An 11,484-nucleotide genomic window follows, 5' to 3' on the forward strand; every position below is an offset into this window, starting at 1 on the left:
ATTCTCTCTTGATTTGTGTAACACTATGTTACTTAACATTGTATTCGCTAATGTCTGGATGTTGGTGGCCTTGCCGGTCATTTACTGGCTGGGTTGGCTCATCTACACACTCACCTTCCACCCTTTAAGAAAGATTCCAGGACCCTTTTTAGCAACCATCTCACGTCTGTGGTATATGCGCAAGATCTGGACAGAAGATGTTGAGAAGGATGAAAGAGCTCTTCACGCCAAGTATGGCCCGCTCATCCGCATTGCACCAAATGAAGTATCATGCTCCGAGTAAGTCGCGAAGTAATCCAACTACAGAAAAATCCAAAACTGATACACATAGCAGCCCCGAGGCTTTCGCGACCATCTATCGCTTCTCCAACGCATTGGACAAAGCACAATTCTATGAGCCCTACAACACAACCGGTTTCAGTCCCCATGGTGACGTCTTCTCATGTAAGAGCGACAAAAAGCACGGCCAAAGGCGAAGGATCACCAGTAACATCTACTCCATGACAAATGTGACCAAGTCAGAGGAGTACATCGATTCTTGTAGTGATCTCCTGACGGAGAGATTGGGCCAGTTCGCAGATTCAGGCAAGCCTTGTGATATTGGAGAGTGGCTTCACTGGTAAAAATATCAACACTTTTTCTTACATAGAAATCATGTCTCATACTTTACTAGGTACACATTCGACATTATCGGCGAACTATTCTACGGCCGTGCTTTCGGATTCATTGACGAAGGCAAGGATCAGAATGATTGGATTAAGTCTCTGGACAAAATGATCCCATTCGTTTGCTTAATGGGTGTTGCTCCGCCAGCTTTGCGACCCTTGATCGGCATGGGATGTATGCTATCGTCTGCGGGTAAAGAAATTGCAAAGGGAGTGTACGTTGCCACAAGCAAGGGTTCCAAGAATCAAGACCCCCGCTGATAAAATGAGAATAGCAAAAATATCGGAGAGTCGTCCGCACGGCTAATGGAGGAGGCCTATACCTCCCGTCTCGAGGCTCCCCGAACCGATATGACCCAACAAGTCTTCAACATATATGAGAAGAATGGCGAGAAGATGGACTACCGCTGGGGTGATGTTGAGCAAGAGTCATATGGCGCGCTTTTTGCAGGCAGTGATACTACGGCCATTGCTTTCCGCTCATTGTTCTACCATCTCATGCACAGTCCCGAAGTCTACCGTCGACTCGAGGCTGAGATTGATCAAGCAGTTGAGGAACGTTATCTAAGTATGCCTGCTACCTACAAACAGGCGAGCCAATTGCCGTATCTCTGCGCTTGCATCAAGGAAGCTCTTCGTATCTGGCCCGGCGCACAACTTTGTAAGTGATGATGCAACGTCGTTCAACATTTTGAATCAGTCTGACTTTTGTGTGAAACAGCCCTGCCCCGAACAGTACCTCCTGAGGGTATGACCCTATGCGGCCAGTTCATCCCTGGAGGCTATGTTGTTGGCATCAACGCAGCCGTGATGCATTTCGACAAAAAGGTTTTTGGCGCGGATGCAGAGACCTTCAACCCTGATCGATGGATGGACCCAGCCCGCGCTAACTACATGGACAAGTACATGATGGCTTTCGGTGGTGGCACTCGTACCTGCCTGGGTAAAAACATTGCCTTGATCGAGCTGCACAAGCTAACTCCTCAGCTTATTCGACACTATCGGTTCGAGTTTTATGACCAGGCCAAGACCCAGTGGCATACTAGAAACACCTTCTTTGCTCGACAGGAGGGCATCATCGCCCGTGTCAAGCACCGAAAGCACTAGCTGGCGACTATAGAGAGCTTGTTCGGGAATCTGGTTAGACATAGATTGGGACGGGCTTCGAGAGTCCGCCATGGAAAGAAACCATTTTATATAGAAATAAATTAGATTCATATACCACACTTATGCTGAATAACCATGGTTTGTCGTATTGAAAACGAACTGTTCTTTATTTTTCTCTGTATTCCTAAAACTAGCCCCAAAGCTCATTAAATCTGGACTACCATTCTGCGTGCCTGGTGGCTACTTGTACAAACGGGCAGCTCGGTCGATATCATTCCAGTAAGCACATTGCCGAGACCGAGTGCTGTCCTCTTCCACAACTGTAAAGTTTCCTGGGTTCACTAAAAGTTGTTTCGGATACCCACTACCTATGTCGCCCGTTGCTTTGTATTCGGGCCACTCCACGGTACCATCCAACCTTTCTTTGTTAGGATTACCCGTGAGCACGAAACTGTTCATGTAGCCAAAGTAAATGCGCGCGGTTTCAGGGTAGGGCACATGTGGATCATTCCATGTATAAGCCCAATCTGCAGAATGCGGAATGCCCTTCCAGGACTGAGCAACCAATGGGAAATCAGGCGTGTTAAATCGAAGTCTCCAAGTTGGGACTCCTGCCCGCGATGTTGTCTCAGCTGTCTTACGGCTAGGGCAGATATAAGACATATCAGACCACGAAGCTGAGATGCGATTATACTGCGTGCTGTTTGAAGAGCTGGCCCATGGGGAGTCAGGATGCGCAACGGGGTCCGGGTAGAGCTCATTTATGAGAGCGATGTCAGTGATATTAAGACCAGGGCTGATTCGGTGCCAAAACCGGATAAAATCATCATTTGTTTCCAAATTTCCCGGGGTGTAATATTTCCCTTCGTCAGAGGTATGGGTTGTGATGATGGGGAGATGATGAAAGGCTCCCTCAATCCCACTCTGAGATCCTGCCTTCTCGACATAGAGACCCCCAATCGATGGCTGCCAGGGCCAGTTCAGTTGATCTTTAGCATCTTCATAAGATTTAGCTGAGTAGATTCTGATCTTCTCCGCCGATGCATGGCGCAAACATTCCATTTGCTCTTTGTCGCCAACGTCCACGGAACAATTGATATAATCCATAAGTCCTGCAAAGTCCTTCTTATATCGAGGATATTCCGGGCCTGGAAAGGAGCGAGCTGTAGGTGATCCTGACTGTAGAATGGCCCTTGCGAAGAGTGGTTTGTTCTTGTCGGCACCATAATTGTGAAAATATTGGAATGCCGTTGAGTGCGCGCCAGCCGAAAGGCCGCCGAGAGTGATTTGATCAGGGTCTCCACCAAATGAACCCAGATGCCTCTGTATAAACTGCAGAAGGAAGTGTTGATCCTGTAAACCTAGATTGAGGAGGCCTTGGCGTTCGAACAATTTACTAGGCAGGAATCCGAAGGAGTTGAGACGATAGTTGAAGGTGACAACAGCAATAGGGCTGGCAGAAGAGGCGACGAAAGCAGCACCATCGAAATCCCGGGCCGAGAATGATGTAAAACCGCCTCCGTGGATCCAAACAAGAGTTGGGAGTTTTTGACTGAGCGGAATTCCGTGCGTACGATACACGTTGAAGTTTAGGCATGCTTCGTCTTGCTCATCAGAGTATGGATATTTTAAATCCTGCAAGCAAACGGCCCCATAATTTGTAGCGTTCCTAACTCCGTCAAAGGCTGGAGGTTGTGATTGTAGTTGACGAAACCGTCGGTCGCCCACAGGCTGGTCGGCATAATCGATGCCAAGCCAAGCGTCAACTTCGTTGAACAGCTTATCGCCCATCAAAGTCTCCGGGATGTTCGTTCCGGAGAACACCCCATAGTCTTTCAAAGTGACTTGAGGGACAGTATCATTGCCTGTGGTTTGCAAGGAGAAGAGGACTGACCCCAGAAAGGCAACAGAGCTAAAAGAGGCGTACATCTTGTCTAATAAATCCATAGCTTCAAGATGACACAACATGATTCGAAAGAGGATTCGACAAGGGCATATATATTGGACGGAGTAATACTACCTAGACTGATTCAAAATAAGTCGAAGTGTTTAGGCCCCCTCATGTTGAGGACGAGACATGACCGAACTGGGTAAGGCTCAGATTAGCCGATGTGAGGTAATAAGCGTTGAGGGTTGCTTATGCCGGGCGCCTAATCTGGATACCGAGAACTACAAGACTCATCCCCGCAATGTGCTTTCATGATCTAAACTGTAGTTATAGTATTCAATTTGCAACATAGGATAAAGTTTGAAGTTAAGATCCGACTCTAACATTCACAAGAGAGGCTAAGAGATGCACCTATTCAGTGGAGCAGCAGCTCCGCAAGCTTGTTCGACATGGGACGTGACGAAGAGACTACAGTATGTAGATGATTAACTCTTTCGGGCAGCTGGATCTCATTTTCGATCTCAATTCCAGGGTAACCCTAAGCCGAAAGTGTCTCATACATTTCATTTTTGAAATGATGTATACCTGCAATCTTGGCATCAACGCCTAGACAGCCTCAACCACGCTAAACAGCAAACGTCTTCAATAAACGTAATAATGATGTGGTATACCATATAATAGCATTAGAGGAAGTAGATGCCAATGTGTTCTAATTATCCAAAGCGTCACTAAATATAGGTGTATCCTATTGCGTCCATGAAGTCATTTGATCGTCCTGGCTAATTCGTAAAGCCTTGTTAATGGGGTTTGTCTGAAGAAAGATCCCGAGGGATTAAGATATGGAATGTTAAGGAATACATAGTTAAGTTACAAGTTCCAATTGTTAACCTCATACACATATTCTCGGATCGTACAATTCCCCACACTCACCCACTAATAAAAGGGTCGTTCTTAGTATGTCAAGTAAGCACACTTCCTTTCCCATCCACCTTGAGCAACTACTCTATCAAGGGTCCGCTTTCCGACATCCTTTCGACTAACATAGTATCTAATCGCGGGGCCTGGCTCCTCGGCATTATCTCTAGCTCCGTCAAGGCCCCATTCCCAGCCTACCCTGAGCTGTTCATCGCCTTTTGCCTCACCGTCTGTCAAAAACAATGAGTCTTACCCTTACCCCTTACAGTAGAAGCAATCTACAGGTTTCTTTTGTCAACAGCTCATCTAACAAACTTTCAGGAGATAGGAAAAAAGTAACTGCCCAATTTAACACAGAACCTCATGACGCCAGTCCATACTGGGAAGGTTATGATATGATAGTTGGCGTCAACCAGCCCAGATGAGAGACCAGCGAACACAGCTCGCCTGCAATTGAGTTACTGGAGAATTCGCAATAGAAAAGCTCAATACTACGAGATATAATACCAGATGTAGACGGTGGAGTCTTAGTCAAGACACGGAAGCTTATACCACCACTTCAGCCTTACTCGACGTTTGCTACACCAGGCCAACTACCTCATGCGATTGCTTTTCCACTCTCAGTAGATCACTGCCTTATCACGCTTGTCCAACACAATGTTATTCGCGCTATGATGCTTAACCTGACATCACTTTCACTACTGCATTACCTTCAGCCATGATGTAGTAGCTCATTCGGCGTAGCTGAGATCGAGGATGTCGCTAACGCAGTCATGTTCCTTGGAAGCTACTCTAGCCTACGGTCAGTCTATTAGCATTCACCGTAGGAAAACTAAGTTGACCTAATGAAATATCCCTTCAATTCCAATTATATCGTCTCATCAAACAAACCAGTCTTGACCCAGGATCAGATTAATTTCTCAAAGCTTCCAATTCGTCCTCGGGTACTGCATCCATAAACTCCTGCATCTTGGGCAGCTCCTTCAACCCCTTAGCACTTGCAGAAACACATCTGCTCATAGGTGTACCATATTTGAACATTCCCTCACTACCAGGATTGAACCAATCCTTCTCTAGAAACTCCCGATCGAAAGATCCAAGACTCAGATGGAAAGAATCACACCATCCCTCGGGCATTTTCCCTTGATAGCAGAATCCAGGTGCAAGCTTCAAGTGATAGCACAAAGGCGTTCCACAACGACCACAAAAGCTGCGCGACATAGCAGCGCTGGCGTTACCGGAGTGGAAGAAACGCAGCCATGTTTTGTTCTCTCCTGTTGCACGGAGAACATCTACGGCTGGGACGTAAGGAGGGCGTTCGGCGTCAGCCTTCTCTGCGTCATAGTCCTCTGCCATAGGATCGACAATGCGACCAGATACAATCTCTGTCTCTGAAGAGGGTGCCATGGCGGATACAGTGAGCATGGGTGCTGGAATGTCGGCTAGGCCAGTAGCAAGAAATGCACCAGCTGCCCTACGGCAGTCGTTACAGTGACATGTAAAGGTCCATGGAAGCTTGATTCCGACTGCTGGAGGCATCATTGGGTTGAGGGGACGTTCCTCGATGGATGGAACGGCGATACGATAACGGATGGCGCCGCAAGAGCAGCCACCAGTAATGTTGACAGGTTCATTGGGGAGAGGCATGATGGTAAAGATAGGTGATAATGCTCGATAGAATTCTGATTATGAATTCGAGAACTTGTCTATACACTCTACTTAAATACCTTTTTGTTGCCGGGGCTGACCTCATTTATTACGGTGAGGCGCTCTTGTCAGTCCTCAATTGTTGATCATTTGCGTGATTATTACCCTAAACATCCAAGACGTATAAGAATCGGGACGCCCTGTGATCAGTCCACCAGTTGTCAGGTCTAAGTCGGGCTAGCCTACGCTTGGAGTTTTCGTATTGACTGGATCGCTAACCAAGGTAGCCACTCAGCTGAAAACAGGGGCATCCACAAAGCGGAGCGAATTTCCTCCGTCTGAGCGAATGCTTGTAAAACAGTCGTGAAAAGATACAAGTCGCTAGCTATTAGATATTCACGCTGCTTGGTGGCGTCGTGATGTGCTACATGATTTTGCAGTGGGAAAGTTGGAAACCTTGTTATTATGCTTAAACGGCATCGTCTGTTGTCGAAACGAATTGTTATATTGATCATTTTGTTGGTCGTCGAGGTAGCTATTGTCTTCATATGTGTCACACCTCCCAGCCGTAGCTGACACATCTTTTAAGCAGGTTCCTCTGTGTTTTCCTATTAGATGGGATATTAGTAAAGAAGTCGTGGAACACGAACGATAAACTTACACATCTGAACGACACAATACGCTGAGGGATACTACTACCATCTCCGATCATCTGGCTAACGGGGACACACGTGTCGCGATCTCCATTTGTTCCGACGCCACTGCAGTCATTCAGGGCATAGAATCTGCAGTTAGAGCCCGTACCCGGCTTGGTTATGGCAGATTTCGCAACGAATGTGCCCTTGCATTCCCATAGCTTCTCACCGCCACCTTGGCGGAAGTGTTCGCATTCAGTGCCTTCATTCAAGCTTGCACCGAAGTTGTAACAGTCAAACTTTTCACCGGTGAAGATCTGGTACTCTGTCTCCCCACCGACTTCACAGTTGTTGTCCTCGTTCATGAATCTCACTACACAGGTCAGACAAGATACAGCTACTTATGAGATAGGAAATGCGCACCAAACCAAGCTGATGCGTTTTGGGTAACAGCAAGAAGAGTGATCAGCTTTGTGATTGAGAACTTCATTGTGATATGAGAAAGTTGTATTAGTGAAGAAAGACGGATAGGATTTGAGTGAGGACTTGGAAGAAGGAAGAGTAATACGAGTAACAGTTACTTATACATCTCAGGATGTCTCTAATCAGACTATTGAAGAACATGCCATGTCGTCATAAACGAACGAAGATGTTTCTGCCAAGAGCCGAAGGATGCTATCCACAAAGGTTCGAAACAAGGCACAGATGATGATCGTCTCGTATATCGGCATTGGAGGAACAGGTCCCATCTGGGGTTAAGGTTTGAGCATTGCCGGAAGATTATTATTACTTAAGAATAATGCGAATATCAAGATCCAAGTCACCAAATCAAGACTATCGTGAGATTTGTTCCAATTAGAATCGGCGGATCAAATGCCGAGTGGAGAGCCGAGCTGAATCCTACTGTGGAGAGTGAATCCTTCGATGTCCAAGCTTGGGGATTGGCATGTCCTAAGATAAGCGCTTAGATAAACTTCTGACCCCAGATAAACGGAATTGAGTGCCCGGTGGGCTGAGGATAGTTGACCCTCCCCATATAGCGAGTATGTAAGTTATGCAGATTTGTTCTCAGGTTTCTAGGCGTAGAAAATGTCAAACTATTTCACGTCCTGTTACTTTTTCACTTACGTTGAGTGGCATAATGATAAATTGATGGTTCATAATAGAAAGGTCCATATCTTAGCGTACCTCACTAGATTCTTACCGAAGGTTTCTCATTGGGATATTTTCCACAGTACTCTCAACTGCGACTTCACGCCGCACATTTATCCTGGACCACTTCCCTGACTTGTGATCTGCCTCACCAGAGTCGTTTACGTATAAACCATCGGTCGACCCTTGCAAACTCCCGCTATCATCAAGACGTTCAAAGGAACCATGAAACTCACTACCTCCGTGTACCGTTGTAGTATTCTTCCCACGGCTGGACTTTTGTCCAATTGTAACCAGCGTGGCAAGCCTGTTCTTATCATCGGTATCGTTCGACACTCCTTCTTGCTTTGACTTTGAGGTACTGATAGCAGTAGTCATCTTAATTAAGATACGCTTCAAAAGTGGCGCACACGGTGGCATACAGGCTGCAATGATGGCGAGGCAGATCTCGCTTGAAGACGCTAGGTTTCCATAGAGAAGAGTCTGGGTGATGTTCCCCGATGTCTTGAAGATGAGGTATAAAACGAGGCGCGCAACCGAGGCAAGCACAACACTGGACGAGGGACTCATTAGCATGTGGACATCTAAGCGGCACTTCAACACATACCTGCCACCCATTAGGAATATAGATGTAAGGGCCCATTTCTTATCCCTGCCCATCTGTAATCGCCAAACCTCACGGATTGGAAGGGCAACAGTAACAAGGTCGAATATGATATTGGGGATTGTGATTCCAATATAGAATTTGTTTGAGTCGATGCATTTGCTCGGTATCGAGTGATCCCAATAGCCCTCAACTGGGTTACAGGTAAAGACTATTATATCAGTAGTTAGAATAAACTCTCAACAGCAGTAGGCTCTCATGCTCACGAACAAGGAAGGGTGGAGTTCTAGGGTGACGTACTGCTTACTAGTATCACCGCAACTCCCCAACTAGCCATCATAGAAGCTAGTATATATGTAGAATAACGGATCAAGGTTGATGTAATGAAGATGCGATAGTACATAGCGAGAACTGCTATCTTTGATAACGGACATGCAAAGCCGTAGGATATTTCAACAGCAAGGACAGACTATTGATAAGTATTAATCAGGGGATTACATGGCCACGAGAGGGTAATAACACACCTTGAAAAAGTTGGTAAGTCCGCCATCGAATTCTTCCTGAACTTTGGTAATATTTTCTCCATAGCCATAGTGTACCGCTGCCTCTAGTCAATATCGCGAACATCACAGCTAACAGACATAACATCAGTAGACTTGCCGAAACCTTCAGCAATAAGAAGAGCATGACTTGCCACCTTACAATAGTTAGTAAAATACTACATCAAGTTAAGCTTCTGGGGAAAGCCTACCAGTGCAGCTATTGCGATATATTCCTCAATTGACCAAGAAGTCTTTGTAACATATCGCGAGGTATAAAGGCGCAAGCAAACAAAGATGGTAGCAATGACACTAAGTGTAGCATGAGGGGCAATTAGAATACTGGAAAGGTTGCGGTCGGAAGAGTAAGTAGAGCTATCCATTGTAAGTAATAACCAGCATGTTCCTCACTTAAAATGGATTAAACATTAGGGTTCCCCACACAGATATAAGATTTTACATTACCTCTGGATCCTTACATCCTCAGCAAGAGACTATTTCTTATTGGTCAGGAAGTGAATAGTCCTCCAGCCCTGACATCCCTATATCCTTTCCAGCCGCTTTGAGTTACATCGTTAAAGAATAGTATCAAGTACTGCTCCCCAATTGGTGGGTATAAGCAATAATTATTGTGCTCAGACAGGGTCCTAGCGTTCAATTAGACATACCCGGACATACTAACACGAGGCGAGGGAATGTGGGAGCCGTTTGCAACCAAAAGGCTGCTGTGCCTCAAGCTAGACAGTTAGCTATTAAACTCTATTTTCCTGCTGATGCAAAACTTCTGGGGCACATTGGCTTCTTGGAAATAATCTACCTTTGAGCTAGCAGACTAAACGCAACATTGTTTTTTCTCCTGAAATGAGAAATATATAGTACGGTATTAGCACCGACAAGAAAGAACAGCTTCTCAGGTTATTAGGCAGGATGATAAGGTAGATAGAACACAGGGTTGATCTTGTTCGCCGCTTTGACCATGTGATAAGGTTCTCGAATAGGGGAATAACTCGTACTATCACTAGCTGGAGTTATAGTCTCGATCAGCAGATTTCATACTACCGCTCCTTTACCTGGACACAACTGCGGCTGCTCCGAGCTTACTGACTCGAACTAGACCCCTCAGCCCTACCTAAGACACTATGTCAGCAATCTTCAAACCAGTGTCCATGTCTGCAGATATCCTAATTGACGTTAGTCTACAAACTTCCCTGCAAATATCAATAATAAGGTTCAAACCCAGATAATAAACCAGGCATTATTTCCGATACATGGATAGCAGGCTCATTAATACAGTACCTTTTATGATTGCATTACTCCATGCCAGACAACGTGCGGGAGAGAGATATCACCCGCCAGAATATTGCTGGCAATGTTATTTTCGTTATTTGCATCGAATTCAATGCCAAGTAGGGAACCGAGCTAAATCCTGAAGATAAACACTTAAGTAAACTTATATACAGACTTGGATCAACGGAATTAATTACCGAGTAGTTTAGAGATATAAATACTCCTTATAGCAAGTATATGTTATGCATGTTATTTCTTAGATTTAGATTTCAGTTATTAAGTGTAGTAGTTGAAGGATGAAAATGACGGTAATTAATACATATTATCCACAAATTGATACCTAATCATTCTACTACTTGACGAATCATATATGCACTTCATCTTGACTAATGTTCGTTTTTCCAATTATACTTCACTCGTTGCCAGCTATTATATTTTCGGAAAACAGAAACATATGGGCAACGATTCAAGCTCCAATTGTGCTGCAAGTTCATGTGCCTTTCCTTCGCCTTGGTTTTATCCGAGGGCATCGGGTATTATGGATAGTATCATCTTTGATAATATGATTCTAGTTCGTGGAGAGGACAGGGAGTAAATGCTTAAGCAGGTTGCAATTCAATTGAGAACGTTACTAGAAGTAATTATTGAACTATGTACCCATACGCATCATCGTCTCACATACCAACACAAACAACATAATTAGTTAACAGGGCAGTGCACCCGGGACCAACAGCCGGATTCCATTTAGAGATCTGTGCCATCGATATCTTGTAGTAATTTTGGAACGGGGTACAAGTTGTGGTTGAGGTCACGCGGTGAAACTTCTTACAGTTTCTCACCATTCCTGCCTGGATCGGCGTGGGCGTTTCGTTATCAGGCTTTGTCGGGGTACCGCCATGACACCAACACAGACATTGTAGCCAGCCCAAAGATCAGTACACTGTGATCCAACTGCTGGATTTCACTTGGTGAAATCTGCCAATGAAATCTTATAGTAGCTCTGAATCGAACTGCAAGTAGTCGTCTTTGCAACCAGGTGAAATTT

The 11,484-nt window shown here is 45.3% G+C and overlaps 5 protein-coding genes across 5 annotated transcripts; 1 reads left to right on the forward strand and 4 right to left on the reverse strand.

Moving 5' to 3' along the window:
- Window positions 1–25: 25 nt before the first annotated feature.
- Window positions 26–1,807, forward strand: EDB82DRAFT_556840 (cytochrome P450; the record flags this gene model as incomplete). Its single annotated transcript, XM_025736343.2, has 5 exons — window positions 26–279; window positions 332–619; window positions 674–880; window positions 941–1,326; window positions 1,387–1,807. The coding sequence occupies 5 exons, from the start codon at window positions 26–28 to the stop codon at window positions 1,770–1,772; spliced, it is 1,521 nt and encodes a 506-aa protein (XP_025586959.1). The 3' UTR covers window positions 1,773–1,807.
- Window positions 1,808–1,875: 68 nt separating this feature from the next.
- EDB82DRAFT_502097 (Alpha/Beta hydrolase protein) lies at window positions 1,876–3,849 on the reverse strand. The gene has a single exon (XM_025736344.2). The coding sequence runs from the start codon at window positions 3,738–3,740 to the stop codon at window positions 2,013–2,015; it is 1,728 nt and encodes a 575-aa protein (XP_025586960.2). The 5' UTR covers window positions 3,741–3,849; the 3' UTR covers window positions 1,876–2,012.
- Window positions 3,850–5,312: 1,463 nt separating this feature from the next.
- Window positions 5,313–6,282, reverse strand: EDB82DRAFT_502099 (uncharacterized protein). Its single transcript, XM_025736345.2, has one exon. The coding sequence runs from the start codon at window positions 6,220–6,222 to the stop codon at window positions 5,488–5,490; it is 735 nt and encodes a 244-aa protein (XP_025586961.1). The 5' UTR covers window positions 6,223–6,282; the 3' UTR covers window positions 5,313–5,487.
- Window positions 6,283–6,778: 496 nt separating this feature from the next.
- EDB82DRAFT_575997 (uncharacterized protein) lies at window positions 6,779–7,536 on the reverse strand. The gene is made up of 3 exons (XM_025736346.2): window positions 7,281–7,536; window positions 6,884–7,230; window positions 6,779–6,830 (listed from the first exon to the last, which is right to left on the reverse strand). The coding sequence occupies exons 1-3, from the start codon at window positions 7,345–7,347 to the stop codon at window positions 6,807–6,809; spliced, it is 438 nt and encodes a 145-aa protein (XP_025586962.1). The 5' UTR covers window positions 7,348–7,536; the 3' UTR covers window positions 6,779–6,806.
- A 361-nt stretch (window positions 7,537–7,897) lies between these two features.
- Window positions 7,898–9,553, reverse strand: EDB82DRAFT_537447 (uncharacterized protein). Its single transcript, XM_065609296.1, has 6 exons — window positions 9,365–9,553; window positions 9,280–9,310; window positions 9,138–9,214; window positions 8,914–9,082; window positions 8,617–8,824; window positions 7,898–8,562 (listed from the first exon to the last, which is right to left on the reverse strand). Exons 1-6 carry the CDS (start codon window positions 9,533–9,535, stop codon window positions 8,058–8,060), a joined length of 1,161 nt encoding a protein of 386 aa, XP_065465081.1. The 5' UTR covers window positions 9,536–9,553; the 3' UTR covers window positions 7,898–8,057.
- Between the last annotated feature and the right edge of the window lie 1,931 nt (window positions 9,554–11,484).

The sequence above is a fragment of the Fusarium venenatum genome, assembly GCF_020744135.1.
Source record: "Fusarium venenatum strain MPI-CAGE-CH-0201 chromosome Unknown EDB82scaffold_2, whole genome shotgun sequence".
Classification (NCBI taxonomy): Eukaryota; Fungi; Ascomycota; class Sordariomycetes; order Hypocreales; family Nectriaceae; genus Fusarium; species Fusarium venenatum.